This window comes from Zeus faber, assembly GCF_960531495.2.
Source record: "Zeus faber genome assembly, chromosome: 1".
Taxonomy (NCBI): domain Eukaryota; kingdom Metazoa; phylum Chordata; class Actinopteri; order Zeiformes; family Zeidae; genus Zeus; species Zeus faber.
In genome coordinates, this window is record NC_137193.1 from 20,832,463 (window position 1) to 20,847,350 (window position 14,888).

General features: G+C 41.5%; 1 protein-coding gene across 1 annotated transcript; it reads right to left on the reverse strand.

Annotated features, from left to right (window-relative positions):
• Nucleotides 1-1,545: 1,545 nt before the first annotated feature.
• Nucleotides 1,546-7,347, reverse strand: LOC307240879 (zinc finger protein 516-like; the record flags this gene model as incomplete). The annotated part of the gene is made up of 4 exons (XM_080014777.1): nucleotides 1,546-1,596; nucleotides 2,746-2,810; nucleotides 3,320-4,618; nucleotides 5,967-7,347. 4 exons carry the CDS (start codon nucleotides 7,345-7,347, stop codon nucleotides 1,546-1,548), a joined length of 2,796 nt encoding a protein of 931 aa, XP_079870903.1.
• Nucleotides 7,348-14,888: the final 7,541 nt, after the last annotated feature.

Sequence of the window (14,888 nt, forward strand, 5' to 3'; positions counted from 1 at the left end):
AGAATTCCTGTTTCTGGTTAAAGAGAAACAATAGTAAAACCAATATCAGTCCTCAGATATTGTACGTTTCCTCTTGTGACGCTTCAAAGTGTATCACAGTATTGCTAAGACTTGCAGGTAGTAACGTTTTTCAGATTTTGCCAGTAGCAGATCATCTATCCGTTCACAACGGAAGCCACAAATCCTGTTGCCACTTCACATGAACTTGGGCATCGTCCAATCAGTAGCAGCGACTGTGTTATTGATATTCCTGACACCAGCAGGAGAGGATCAGACTTAGCCGACCAGACAGTGGTTGGTATTACATAAATTATGCCAAATCTTTGCCTTAGTGTCCTCAGGCAAGGCACTGAACCCTTCACGACCCGGCGGCTAATCCTGTGTTTGAACCTAGCCCCCTTCATCAAAAACATACAGACTGATGCTGGTAATATCGACCAATGAGGGACATGTAAAAAAATATGAAATTCCAAATGCTGTTCAGAAGATTCCTGTTTTGTAAAAGTCAATTCATTCAATTCATTCAATTCATTCGTCTTGAACTAGACTGAACTCCGTACTCCTGACCTGTGAATGCCAGCTCCAGTGCAAAAATGTGTCTGTATGTGCTCTCGGTTGTTTGCAGTGCAGCGTGTTTGAGTGATGTTTTTTTGCTGACATACCAGGGACCAATGGTAGAAAAGCCAAGATTTTGGTTTGATTCAGCCGTGAAGTCAGATATGAACCTCTCAATGTGAGTCATTACTGAGTAAGAAAAAGAGGAGTGTTTTCAACTCAAACTGTTTTTCTATAGGTTATACCTGAAGCTATAGGGTTACAAATAATGATCTCGACAATACAAATGCCTTTTTTCAAACTAGCATATGGGCCAAAGTACTTATCAAGCCACCACTGTATTGGACAACCACTGACACATTTTTTTTTTCCTTGCATCGTTGTCTGGACGAAAAGCAATGGTCTGAGGACCGTATCTGATTAAACTATATACATTTGCTTCCCCAATTGGACTGTGACATCTTACCACATGTACATGACAAATTTCTGATGCATTTTGACAATTTTAAGCTTACCCTATGCCAAAAACAACATTTTAAAAATATATAAACTCCAAACAACTGAATATAAACATGAACATCTTTTTGATATATACAATCAAAAATCTTAACACGTGTTCATCTCCAAAGACGACATCTTTGATGCTAGTTTTGAGTGTTGTCATCCGAATGACAATTTGGTCTTTTTGTATGCGTTTATAAAAAATAAATCATTCTGAAGGCTCATCACATCTTCCTTCATATTTAGCCAAGAACTGGCAGTTCTCTGTCAGCCTTTGGCCACCAAAACCAAAATCTCTAAAAGTCACATTTTATTGATACCGTATCCCACCTGGACCCGTGTCCTTATTCCTTCCGACCATAACACAGGAACCTCAAACAAATCACGTTAGAAAACCTGTTAGAAACGCAGCCACACAGTTTCTTTGTATACATTGTGCATTTTGGAGCCGCAGTGCACTGCGTTTTGGAAGCCGGTGGGAGCTGGTCTTCACGTTCCCTTTGAGAGGGTCCCTGAGGATGATGTGGAGTGGCTGTTCACCTGGAAGAGACGGGTCATAGTGAGAGGGAGGCTGAGCATGTGCACACGAGGGAGTCAAAAGGAGCATCTGCATTTTCATCGGACAATATACGGTATATTTCTAAAAACTTTCATGAAATACTTCACGGCCGCCCGTGCAACACTCACTGTTGTTTTGTGCAGATTTGACTTGAATACTACTATGTTCCTGTGGTTGACAGTAGTTGTCACTTTATTTAACCATCTTATTATATGTTTGACCACCTATTGCACACCTAGCAACCCTGAAACCTAAGAGCAAACACAAATGAACTTAACTTGATTCAACATATATGAAGCACCCCTGTGGTTGCATTGCAAACCACTCTGCACGAATATGTCTGCCAACGTCCTCTTCAAGTCTTAAAGTGAAACCGGTAATCTAATCACCAAAATTACAATTTGGGATCTGAGGTGGTGTTCTGTCCGTTGAGTGATAGATGAAAGCAGGCTACATTGCCTGCCGTGGGATTTGCAGAAACTGCAGAAAAATAAAATAATCTGAATCTGAATACGATTATTAGTACCAAAAGCTTCAGTAGGTCCCGAATACCACGCCTACTGGAAAGTGCCAATGTAGGTGGCGATGAAATAAATATACAGTACATGTCTTGCATATGACCAACATTACACAGCTGAGACTATATTCGGAGGAGATGTATACTATTTTTTAACTGAAATGCATTTTAATTCCACTTGGTCTTTAGAACGCACAGAGGACTTGAGGTAGCATTAGAGGAGGCCTGACAGGCAGAGGATGACACACCATGTGGAGACGTTGGCTGAATTTTACCCTAAGGGGAAGAGCGATGCTTTAATTCTTATTTCTTTGCCTCATCCCTGTCAACCTCTTAAAGAAACAGGAAAAAGGCAACAGCCAGGTTGTGGAAGCTGACAAGCGCGCGCACGCACGCGCGCGCGCGCACGCACGCACGCACGCACGCACGCACGCACGCACGCACGCACGCACACACACACACAGTCGGTGAGGATTTTCTCCATTCAGACAATTTTTCTTTTTTAAATTAATTTAAAATTGTAGTTGACTGGTTTGATTGTATCTGACGAATCTACATTAAAAACATAACTAAAACCTTCATATAGAGACAGTTTGCTGCAGGGAAAACTTACTTGTTTGGAAGCTTCAGAGGAGGAATGGCCTTCACTTCCAAAATTCCCATTTAGCTGCAGCATTGCTGTGAAAACAAACGGAGGTAATAGTTACATTTAGTATTTGATGCATTGACTTGTCCGTTATAAACACCTTGACACGTTTAAGTCTGAATTTTACATGTATACCACACATACATTGATCTCATCTCTGATCCCATGGGGCCCTTCATTCACATTTTCACGCTTTAATTTCAGAAATTACCACACACACTATATGCACACTGCACAAAAGGAAGAATGACCTACAGGTTCATTAGATAATACTCAGACATACATACAGACATACTCTAGGCGGCTACAGTTGGTATGTATTTGTTGCATACAAATGCACTACCAAAACTAATGGGATAAGTCTATATTGTTGCGTAACAGTACTGGATTGGGTTGGTACACAGCATCAGCTGAAACAGTTTAAGACTCAAAATCACTTTTGGCAGTGAAAAAGTGCTTTATATTGGTATCAGTTGGTATTTCGTCCGTCCGATTTGTTCACACTTGCACCTTGGCCTCACACATAAACAAGTCTCCTCACCTCGTGGGTCATGCCTGGGATCAGCGAAACCCCAGTGCTGGTAAAGTGCAGCCAGATCATGGGGATTGTAGTTCTTTAACAGACTCAAAACATCAATGTCCATTGGCATTTCTCCTCTTGATTCAGTCTTTCCCTGAGCAAAAAGTGTCTGTTCTAAGTACGTCCGGCCTCTGTGTATCCCCCATAAGTTCATGGAAGACCAGAGGTCAGCGCCCTTCGGACCTGCAGAGGAGTCACGTGTCTGGCTGTGAGCGTGAACTCCTTCTGTGCTGGTGTGAGATGGACTCCTCCCGTGGCTGCGGGCCAAGATAAAACCTAAACCCTCCTGTGGCAGCAGCTTTCCCTCCACAGAAACTCTATTGCTTCTGTGTTTGGGGCTGTTTGTCGAGAAGCCAGGGGTGCTTATGCTGTATGCACTGCTGCTCGATGAAATAACTTCAGCGTTGGGGCCCTTACTTCCTCCCTCCTGGGACTGGTTCTGCTCACCCACCCTCTTCTTTTGAGGCATAAGTGGCATCCTCTTATTGGACAACATCGCGTCCACAGTGTGCGAGTCCTTTGATTGCATGGAAGGTTTGGGTTTATTCGTCGGGTTGCCTGGGTGGGATTTGGATGCTGAACACTTGCCGGAACTACTGCCGCTACTGCTGCTGCTACTGTGGGCTGTTGAACCAGGATGGTGTGTCCGCTGGGTTCTGGGAGTGGGAAGTGCTGGACAGTCCTTACCCTCCAGGAAAGGTGGAGGCCCTGTGCGTCTCCACGGACCTCCTCCTGTGCTGAATGCCTTGGACCTATTGGTGCAGGGGGCCCACTTAGGCGCCATGGAGCTTGCACTGTCCACTCTGTGCGCGACCCGCTGATGGATCCATAGCACTTCAGGATAGTTCGAAGTATGAGAACAATATGGACACTGGTGTTTCACCAGACCCTCTTCCTTCACTTGATTAGCTTCATCAACAGAAAGTGCTGACAAATTGAGGAGATTGGTACCATCAACAGCGGTATCTCTCTGCCCTTTGACCTCAGGAGCCTGCGATTTGTCTTTGCTGGACTCAGTCCATTCCTGGCTTGGAAGACATGCGTAGGGACTCCAAAATGGCTGGCTGAGCAGGGCGCTCCTATTTCTGAGGTAGTCCATGTACTTTGAGGCTTTGGAGCCACTGTGCCTGAGGTTGTCCAAAGTGTTGCTCGGTTTACTGTAGGGGCCCATGATCTCGTGGTGCTGCTCACGCATGTGAGACCTGAGACTTGAGGCATCAACAGTGCGATAATCACAGTGCTCACAGCAGGATTTCTTGTCTGTGGATAAAACACATAACACACTTTAATAATATTGTGATTCTTAATGATGTGAAGAAAATACAACCTAAAATTCCTCACAATATAACGGCTGTATTATTTGAGGGAGTTTTACTTATTACAGCTAGAGTTTTTGCCTGAAACCATGTTCAATGTGTGAAATTTTCGACACAGAAGGAGATATCCAGATACATATATATATTCTGTGTATTATTCCCTATTATGACTATGATAATAATTAATATTGCCCTACTAGACAGTTTGACCACACTATTGCTGTGTGAATTCAATTTGCACAACAAGACATGGCACATAAAAAAAATCTAACAATGGATCATTCCGAATATATTGCGTAAAAAAATATTTTCCAAATATTACGTATAGATGTTAGGGTAATTCAACAACAATTCACAAGAGGTCTCCCTTATCCACAAAGAGAAGTTAATTCTCTCTCGGGGTCATTCAACCACATTCTGTTTGGGACCAGGTCTTTAAGCCATTATTGGCTTAGGAGCCAGAAATACCCATTTCTTTGCCGAAAAGGTGAAGGTACATACACAAATAAACAAAAACAAAAGAAAACTATTCTTCAAAATATGTAAATCGATTTAAAAAAATGTAATTGCTTAATATTATTTTGAATATTTTAATTATGGCTTTAGGTTTCATATTCTTAATAGATACAGCTTTTGTATAATTGTTGTATATTGTCAGTATATCATCATTTTTAAATTACTTTTAACCGACAGATATTTTAATATAACAACAATAATATAGATATTTCATCTTTATTTATACATATATCATATTTTTTTCACACTTATTGTGCATTTAGTTTGATTGCATATAATGGATGCATACTATTCTGGGCTATTTAAAACTTACAGTAGTAGAGTGTGAGACATTGCGATTGGTTGGGACAGCGATGGTTGAAAACAGCCTCCTTTATTGTTGGACATTATAGTCTAATTTAGTTTGAGCCAGTGACCAGTGTGTTTGACCACCTAAGTACATGACATTTCAAACAACATTTAAGTGTTTTGTAACTGGACCTGCAAGTCGCCAGCTTGTAGGGTTTACCTTTCCTTAGGTGTAACAAGTAGCTGTATTCTATTGTGTGAGTCAGTTCAGTTCAGTAAAACAACTTAATATACCTTTAAACATTGAATAGTTTCAGCCATATGTAAAATAAATCAGCTTGTAATTATTTTTTAACTCAATACGGATCTTTATTTCTGGAGTCCTGTAATCCCCTCTTTCGAAGTTATTAAGTATCGTATTCCTCTAACCAAACTTGGAATGAATGAATGAATGAATGGAATAGTGAGCTACAGTGTGTATGTCATACCTTCCTGGACCTTATTTCTGATGTTGTTGGTTTGTTTGGTGGAGTGGGACACTTCATTGGACTTCTTTTTCTGCAGAGCCCCATAAAAGGCATGACCCAGGCCATTAAACAGGACGCTCTGGTGAATCCCAGTGCTGCCCCCATTTGTGTTTGTCAAGGTGCTTGATGGGTGGCTTACGCTGCCCTTCTTCTTCTTCATAGTGGGGCCAGATGTGTCTGTCTGCTTCCTCTTCTTCTCCTGCTTCAGGGCCACATACTCTCCTTTCTCTTTATTATACACCACATCGGCGTCAGCGAGTCTCTCTTCCCATCCCAGGCCTTTCTCTGTGGCCTCCACCAACCGTCCCTTTGTGGCCAACTGCCAGGCCTGGTAACTACACACAGGGTCTAGCTCCGGGATGCGTTGGGCCGGGATCAAGTCCTCTGGGATTTCCTCTGAATCTACGCATCGAAGGTTGAGGCTTTGCAGAAAACAAGTCTTAGATGTAAACAACTCAGAGGTTTCAAGTTGGTTTTGTTTCTGGCTCTGACAGGGTCGGCTGTGGCTCTTATTGTGGAGCCTTTCATGTGCACGCAGGGCTTTGCGGTCATAGAAGAAGTTTCCGCAGCCAGCGCAGAGCTCATAGAGGCACTCTTCACTGGTCAAGGAGGCTGGGTCCTGAGGAGCTCCGTTGATGGTGGCCGGCGGGTCGTTGTCATTGCCGCTGCGCAGCTGGGCCTTGGCACGATGGATGCGCATATGGCTCTGAAGGAACCATGCTTGGCGGAATCGCCGTCCACAGATCCGGCAGCCGTGATCCTGGGAGCCCCTGTGTTTCTTCATGTGTGCTTTCAGAAGCAAAGCCTGTGGAAAAACCTGGCTACATAAGCTACAGGCGAAGGACTGTACTTCAGTCACATCCCCTTGCTCAGACACTTGCTTATCACTGCGTGATGTGTCCTCTCCGTTAGCTTCAGTATCTTTACCCTTGACCTTTTTCTTGGACCCTTTCTTCTTCACTTTCCCATTGACATTGTGGCCCTTTTCACATGAGCTGTCAATGGACTGAACGGCGGCATCGGGACTCTTGACCTCTCCGTCCTCTTTCTGTCCCAGGTGTGGCGGCTCCACTTTACCACCCAGGCTATGGCTGAGCAGACCAAGCTTATGGCTTCGGATGTGGGCCTTCAAACTTCCCTTTTGGGCGGTTCTGTGCTCGCAGTAAGGACACTTGTATGGCTTCTCTCTGGTGTGTCTTCTCATGTGCTGGGACAATGAGCTGAGCAGAGGGAAGCTGCGAGCACACACGCCACACACGTGGCCCGAGGCCTCCTCCTCCGCCTCGCTCTTTACAAAAGTTTCGCTCGGTGACGACTCGGTGTCCCTCTGCTCCATCTCCATCGCTTGTCAAGAATGTCGTCAGCACAAAATGCAGTTTGTCTTTGTGTAAAGCTATATACGTTTTTTATCAAAGCATAAATCCAAAATGTCAGTATTTATTTGTCAAGAATTCAATGGAATGTAGACAGTCCCTTCTTTTGTGTCCATCCTTTAGTTTTTGAGGAATTGTTCTTGTCTTTGTGGGGGACCGCAAGTGCAGAGAAAACCTAAAATAAAGAAGGAAATGCAGAACAAATCACATTAGGTAACTGACATTACATTTTTCTCTTGTCCATCAAATAACAATTATTAGCATAGTTATCATATTTATATCATGTTTTCAACACACGATGCACGAAGATGATCAATCATTTGCCAAAAAGCAGGTTTGCACATGTAATGGGAAAATGTTTTCATCCAAGTGGCAACAACTAGCTTCACTGCTTTATCAAATTCACCGCAGCTGTCTTGCACATGCCCATAGAGGACCACATTATAAACATTGAAATACAGTGGAAACAGCTTATAAGATCAAAAAGCTTGGGGCAGAATAATACCTATACAAATGCTGTTTAAATGATTCTCTTATAGTAATCAAGTAGTCAGTTTACAGTTTTCTTTTTGGGTCATGACAACATATGGAAAAAAATAAATTTAACAAGGGTATATCTATTTTTTTTACTTTACTCCCATGACTTTGCCTCGTGGTAACCTGTCTGCAGTGGCGGCACTACACCAGGGCTCACCGCTATGCTATAGCTATATAGCTATAGCCCCCCCCAGGATTTTGTATAGCACTGCCGAAACCCCACCACAGATTTGCTTACATTTTCATTAAACACTTTAAATCCTCCCTGAAAATTATAGTAAATTTAAAATTTATATAAGACTGACAATTCATAAAACAGGCAGGTGTAGAGCAGTAGCTCTGCTGCGCGATCTCTGTTTCTCCAATTTAAAAATAAAAAAACACTTTTTTAAAAGCCCCGTGCGTCCCGGGTCAGACGCCGCAGAGCCATTGATACCATTAGATGGTAATCTGCATGAGAAATTAAAAAATGATAATAATAACTTGGTTCTAATAATCATCTTCGTAAAGTGATCAATTTGACCTGGACAGATGTGATCACTATAAAAGGTTTCCACTGTACAAATACATTGAATGGCTGTTTGTTAAAAGTACCACATAAAGAAAGTACCATATGTGGAATGTTTTAAGTGATCAGTACGGATTACCAGTTTAATGCACAATAGGCATTAATATGCCATTTTATGGTTTTTGCATAAAATGTCTAGTGTATGATGAACTCACAACAGTTACATCACACCTGTATCAAAGCAACTAATTGATTGTTTATGAGCTATGGGACTGTAGAAAAATAAAAACCTATTTCCTTGGAGAGTGGAAGTTATCCCAATGACACCATTTGCATTACACAGACTCAGGAAAAGCCATTGTCTCCTACTGGATAAGCAACACTGTCTGTATGCATTAGAGCGTGGGTGAGTGTCTCCACACAGTGCGTGTGTGTGTGTGTGTGTGTGTCCTTGGTTTCCTATGCCTAAATTGGATGTGTGCTGTGAAGCATGAAGAGATGTATTCATTCATGGCCAACCAGGATGAGTCCTGAGGGCCAGTACTCTAATTTGAGATCAATAACCCATTATCAACAAACTTCAATTTACACGCAAACACACATATAGACACGCGCACACACACACACACACACACACACACACACACACACACACACTAGCCACACACTCAGATTTACATCTGAACCTGTGTTGAAGTCTGTTTGTGAGTCGAGATAACAATGTAAACAGATAAATACCAGTTTTGATTTTGTGAGATAATTGAAACAAGATTCCTTGGCCAACTATTCATAAATGTTTGTAATCATCAATCATAACAAAAGTGTATTAAATATGACTTCCAAGAGCGACAATTGCAAAAGTGTAAGAGTGAGGTGAAGTGCAGAATGGGCCGTAGCGAGCCCAGCAGCCACGGGAAAAACCTGCTATTGTGTGCGACCACACCAGAACTGTCACATCGCCTCATGTCTGGCCCTCCACCCCTCACCGGGGGGTCGGGATAGTTATTGTTGGAGCTATGGGGCCTAGGTCTACACATCACTGTCTTGGAATATATGTCTGCGTAAGAAGGCGGGGACAAAAGACAACTCTTGTTTACAGGCACAATGAGATGAACTGTGGGAATTTGTGGGAAAATGAATTATGAATACACAGAAAGGATAAAGTGGGAAAAAAAACAAATTTAACCCCAGTTAGATTTTTAAAAGGGTGTCTGTGCCTAAGTGTATGTTTTATCTGTGGTTATTGGTCTATATTATGTGTTGGGTGGTGTTGTGGAGTTTTTCCTTGGATGGCAGGTGTTTGGTGGGCAGACGCCATCAGATTAGTGCACGGACTATGTGGCACACTGTCTCGTGGGGGGGGGGGGGGGGGCGCGTACCAAAGAAACTGGAGGGTGGCAATTAGGGGGTTAAGGTTAAGGCGGACAAAATTAGTTGACACAATGGGGATAAAGTCAGAGCTGAGGACAACAGATGGGAATAAATGGGGCATCAGTGTGGAGTGAGCCATCTCTATAGTGTGTGCTTATGTGCCTAAGATGCTTAGTTTAAGTGCGAATACAGTAAATCATATCCACATCATAACTTGTGTTATTGGCACTGTTATAAAGGAACTATTATAGTGAACTAGTCCCTGTAAGAAAAAAAATCAATGTTCATTTTGTTCCCTTTACTTGACTGGAACTCATCCCTCCCATTCACTACAGATTTTTCATCCCAAGAACCTTGAAAGGCCTTTGGGGGAATCTGCAAAGAGATGCAGATAGCCAAACATGTTGCTCCAGGGGCTTACTCCTTTCTTTCAGAATCCCTCACTCTCTTTTTCTACCTCTTTTCTTTGGCAGATGAATAGGCATGTCCAGTCAGCTGTCCTCACATTGATTCAGCCTGACATCCCAACCAGCTCAGCACAAACTCCCTATGGTCAGGACACTCACTCGCATGCATGTGTGTCTGTGTATGTGCGTGCGTGCGTGCGTGCGTGCGTGTGTGTATATGTGTGTGTGTGTGTGTGTGTGTGTGTGTGTGTGTGTGTCTGTGAGTGTGCGTGTGTGTTTGAATAAAAATCCCTACTTTTTGTGTCATTAGTATGTGTTATAAGTATTGTGTGTGCGTGGTCGACACACCAAATATGATGGTGTACGACTACTCAAAACTGCTAAAAGAATCTCCCCTGAATACACTTTGCACGGTTTAAACCAGCGTGGGAATTTGTCCGAATAACTTGCATAATTTATTATGTTTCCACTACTGTAAGAAGCTTCCAATCCCATCATTATGGTGTCTGTAATGACTGAACTGTCTTGTGTAGTCTGTGAGGGAATATGATTTTCTAGGATTGTTAAATATATGCTTTGTGGTCCTGTGCTTATGTGCAAGCATGCATGCCAGTTTGGGCACATGTGTGTGTCTTTGGGTGTGCGTGAGCGTGTGTGTGTGTGTGTGTGTGTGTGTGTGTGTGTGTGTGTGTGTGTGTGTGTGTGTGCGTGTGTGTGCGTGCGTGTGCTGAAGTCATCCAAATATATTCTAACAACAAGCACCAATCCTGTGCCAACATACCCCTGACTGCAGATAGCATGTGACTGTCCTTATGCCAGTGTTTAAAGCAGCCAGTCACTAAGCTTCACCTAGTATGTGGTGTTTTGTGCCTAATATGTCTACCGGTTTCAGCTAACTGCAACCAGGATAAAAAGGTAGAATCAGGACGATCAAAAAGCTGGATATATCCATTATTTTTGTTTAGTTTGTTATGGCAATGCGTCATTGGTACATGTTATCAACATAAATTATTAAACACATGTAAAATATAGAAGACAGAAGAACGATATAAAACCTTTGAAAAACAGCCTGCCACACTTTAATATGGATTATCCACCTAACTATGTATTATATGGAATATGGTGATGGATATGGTTGCTAAGGGTTATTTAACAAGCGGACAAGACATGACACAAGAACACTTTACAAGTGTATAAGTCCTTGGGGTTTTTTAGGTAATCTTTCCACCTCTGGTATCATATTCCATTGTATAATGTTACAATATTACTGGATTTCAGGCTGTGTTGTAGACACAGAAGATCTGTGATTTCTGTGAATCATGGTATTGTTTCTCAGAAAGATAACAAGATTGAAACAGTACATTGGCTTAAAGCATCTTTTCACAAGAAATGTTCAAATCTGCATTTGGCAGCTATTGGCTGGAAATGCCTTTTAAAGTACAGTAAGGATTGTTTTGTGATGATGACATGTCATTTTCAGCACTCATCCGTACACATATTAAAGCAAATTGTATTCAAAAACACTTAAACCTGGGCGGCGGCGGGGGGGGGGGGGTCACTAAAAATAAACACAGATCCATCAGAGACGATACTGTAAAAAGATTAGTCATAAAAATAAAACTCCTACTGCATAATCTAGGATTATTTCATGGCTCGACCCATCGTTCCTTATTTTAAGCAGAATGTACAGTCTTTCACTGCTGATCCAGACTATGCCGTCAAATGAGTTTGATGATCATCAAAATGCAAAGGTTAAAAAAGCAATGGGCTTGTGTAGTCTTCTCTATGTACCACCACTAACTTTTCATTTTTGCAGTCCAGTTATTTACAACATCTCTCACACAGTACTGTGTGACAACCACAGTGAAGGCTATGTCAAACTATGTGAAAAACGATGTGAGAATTCCAGGTGTCCATTTACAATGAGTGTGGTATCACATAATATGAACACAGATATCACAGTAGAATCCAGAGTCTTCCCTATACCGGTAATGTAATGTGAGGAATCGTAAAATAGCACTGTATTTGGGGCAAACACTCTAATGTACCTAAGAGATTAGACAGCCATGAGCTCAGCAGCCACATGCACGCACAAACTTGCACGCTTTCGCATCCCATCCCCCTCCTTGTCCGACTGTCCTCCCGGTTACACAACATATACAGGGATTATTCTTCATAGCACGAGCCGAGCTGCTCAATGAGTGGCCTTTTATCGCACATGTCCATTACACGTTGGAGCTACAGAGTGCCCACAGGGGGAACAAAGATCTACAAAGAGGGAGCAGAACACAGGAGGGCACAATACATACATGGGAATGTTGGTATACTTCAAACTAAACACACATAAACACAATCACACTCCGACACACACACTAACATACACACAGAGGAAAACAGAGATGTCAGAGACTAAACAAAACCAGGTCACTCGAGCAGAAAGTAAAAATCAAAGACACAAGAGGTCATGCCAAATTCAGATCATTTCTGTACTTTTTGTACTTAGCCTTTGGTCCAGGCGTTATGTTACAGGTTGTGCTGGACCTGAAAGTGCAACATTGATCGACTCTTTTCAGTGTGGATTGGCCAGTGTGGTAGACACTGGAGTATAATCTGCTGGCATTAACTTGCCCTCTAAAAAAAGCACTCTCAACAGGGATTAGATTATCATGGTAAGGTCAACTCAGACTCTCTCTGTCTCTCTCATTCTGTGTTCCCCATTTTATGTTCATCAGTCTTCACGTCTAATGTGTGTTTCTGCCTAATGTGCGTAAAACTTGCAAATTTCGGTTCATCACATATAGTATAAAATACTGTATATCAAGGAGAGAGAAGAAATGGAACACTAACTAGAAGCAGCCAGTATGGAAACAGGAAAACCACTCAACTCACATAAACAGACCTGCCAACCTTGGGAAAATATTTTCTCTCATGTCTCATGGAGTTAGTTACTGCAGCTAAATGACTCCATCAGTTATTCACACCGTAGCCGTCTTGTAACGAGGCTCATCACATCGTATGCGAGCTACTACGGCTAACTACATACAGTATACAAATGAATATCGTTGGGATATACTACTTGAAATGCATCATCTCCTAAAGTTACCAAACATGTTTTCACCGATTGTTATTTTCTTGGCCGATTGGGATTCCCGATTTTTTAAAACACTTATCTGCTGAATCTGATTTTGGCCAATTCAGATTTTCATTAAATTATAGGTTCCAAATTAAACATTGATTATTAAATATATTTTACATTGTAGTCCGATCATTTTGAGTTTATACGCATGTTGGGAGAAATCAAATTTTCTTGATCTGATCAGACACACGTGATAGGACAGCTGCACATACGGAATACCGCTGTCATTTTCAGGTACCACAATAGTGTGATGAGATGCCGATTTTGACAGTGTTTATCATTGTTCATTAAAAACTATGGAACAATAATAGAACATGAAACAGTCCCTGGGTTCCAATAATATAAAATACAACATGGAACGGTCATTGAGTTCCAATTAAATAAAATATGGGACCAAGTTTCAGTATAATGCAACCTGTAACTGCACCCAACATATAACTAACATGGAAATGTCCAGTTCAAATTTCAAATGAAAGTCTCCTTCACTTTTAAGTGCAACTATATATTTATATTATATATATATATGGTACTTGCATTCCAAAATAAATTGCAATCATTACAAAAAAATAAAATATATAATAAATGGCCGACTCTTCTCACTCTCGTTCACTGAAAAGTCCCCCTTCACTCCCCAAGCATTAAACCAACTGAATAAAATCAAATGACTCATTTGACTGAGTGACTCGTCAAGAACCGAGTCTCAAAAAAGAGCAACTTTTCATAAGGAGCAGAGCTTGTGCACAATGAACAATCAGATCAGACACTCTGCTGTAGTGACAGGGAAAGATAGTCTGCAAAATTTTGGAATAGGCAGGCGATAGATAGATCAATTATCTCATGTTCTTCGTTTACCTTGAGGTACCTCCAAACAGCCGGCATTATCTTTCTTTCGCTCTTTTTTTTTTGAGCGTCAACTATGTTACATTACGTTGTATCGGGTTTAAGTATCGGAGAAATTTACATGAAAAGTACATGAGCGTGTAAATTGCATGTACATTTGTCCTGCACAGAATCGGAAAATATATCTGATCGGACCATCACCGGTCATTGTTTTGTATTGACTGATTGTTTTTCGTAATTAAATCACAATAATATATATTTTTCTGTACTTTCAGCTGGCATTTCGTACCTGCGTATTTTGACCCAGAATTGCGTGGTTGGTATACAAAATGCTTGCAGGTTGGCAGGTCTGTTTAAAGATATCCATCTCTTTTATTTCCTATTCCATCCCTTGTTAATTCCAGTTTTCTGATTTGGACGATCTGAGTTTATTTTTGTCTGTGGAGTCCACATGACTGACATCAAATTTTCCTACTCTAGGCAGATATTCGAATTATCTATTCGAATAAAACTACCGAGGCTGTGTGATTATTACCTTTAGATAACAGAAAAGATGATCAAGTAATGATTGCCATGATTACATTTCTCACACATAGTCTGGTGTAGTTGGACAGAGCAGAGTGAGCTGCTATGCTACTCCCTTGGGTGTCATTTCTAATTTCCTGTTATGTTTAAGGTAAGAATTGAGGGAAGGTAAGGTGATACAAGCTT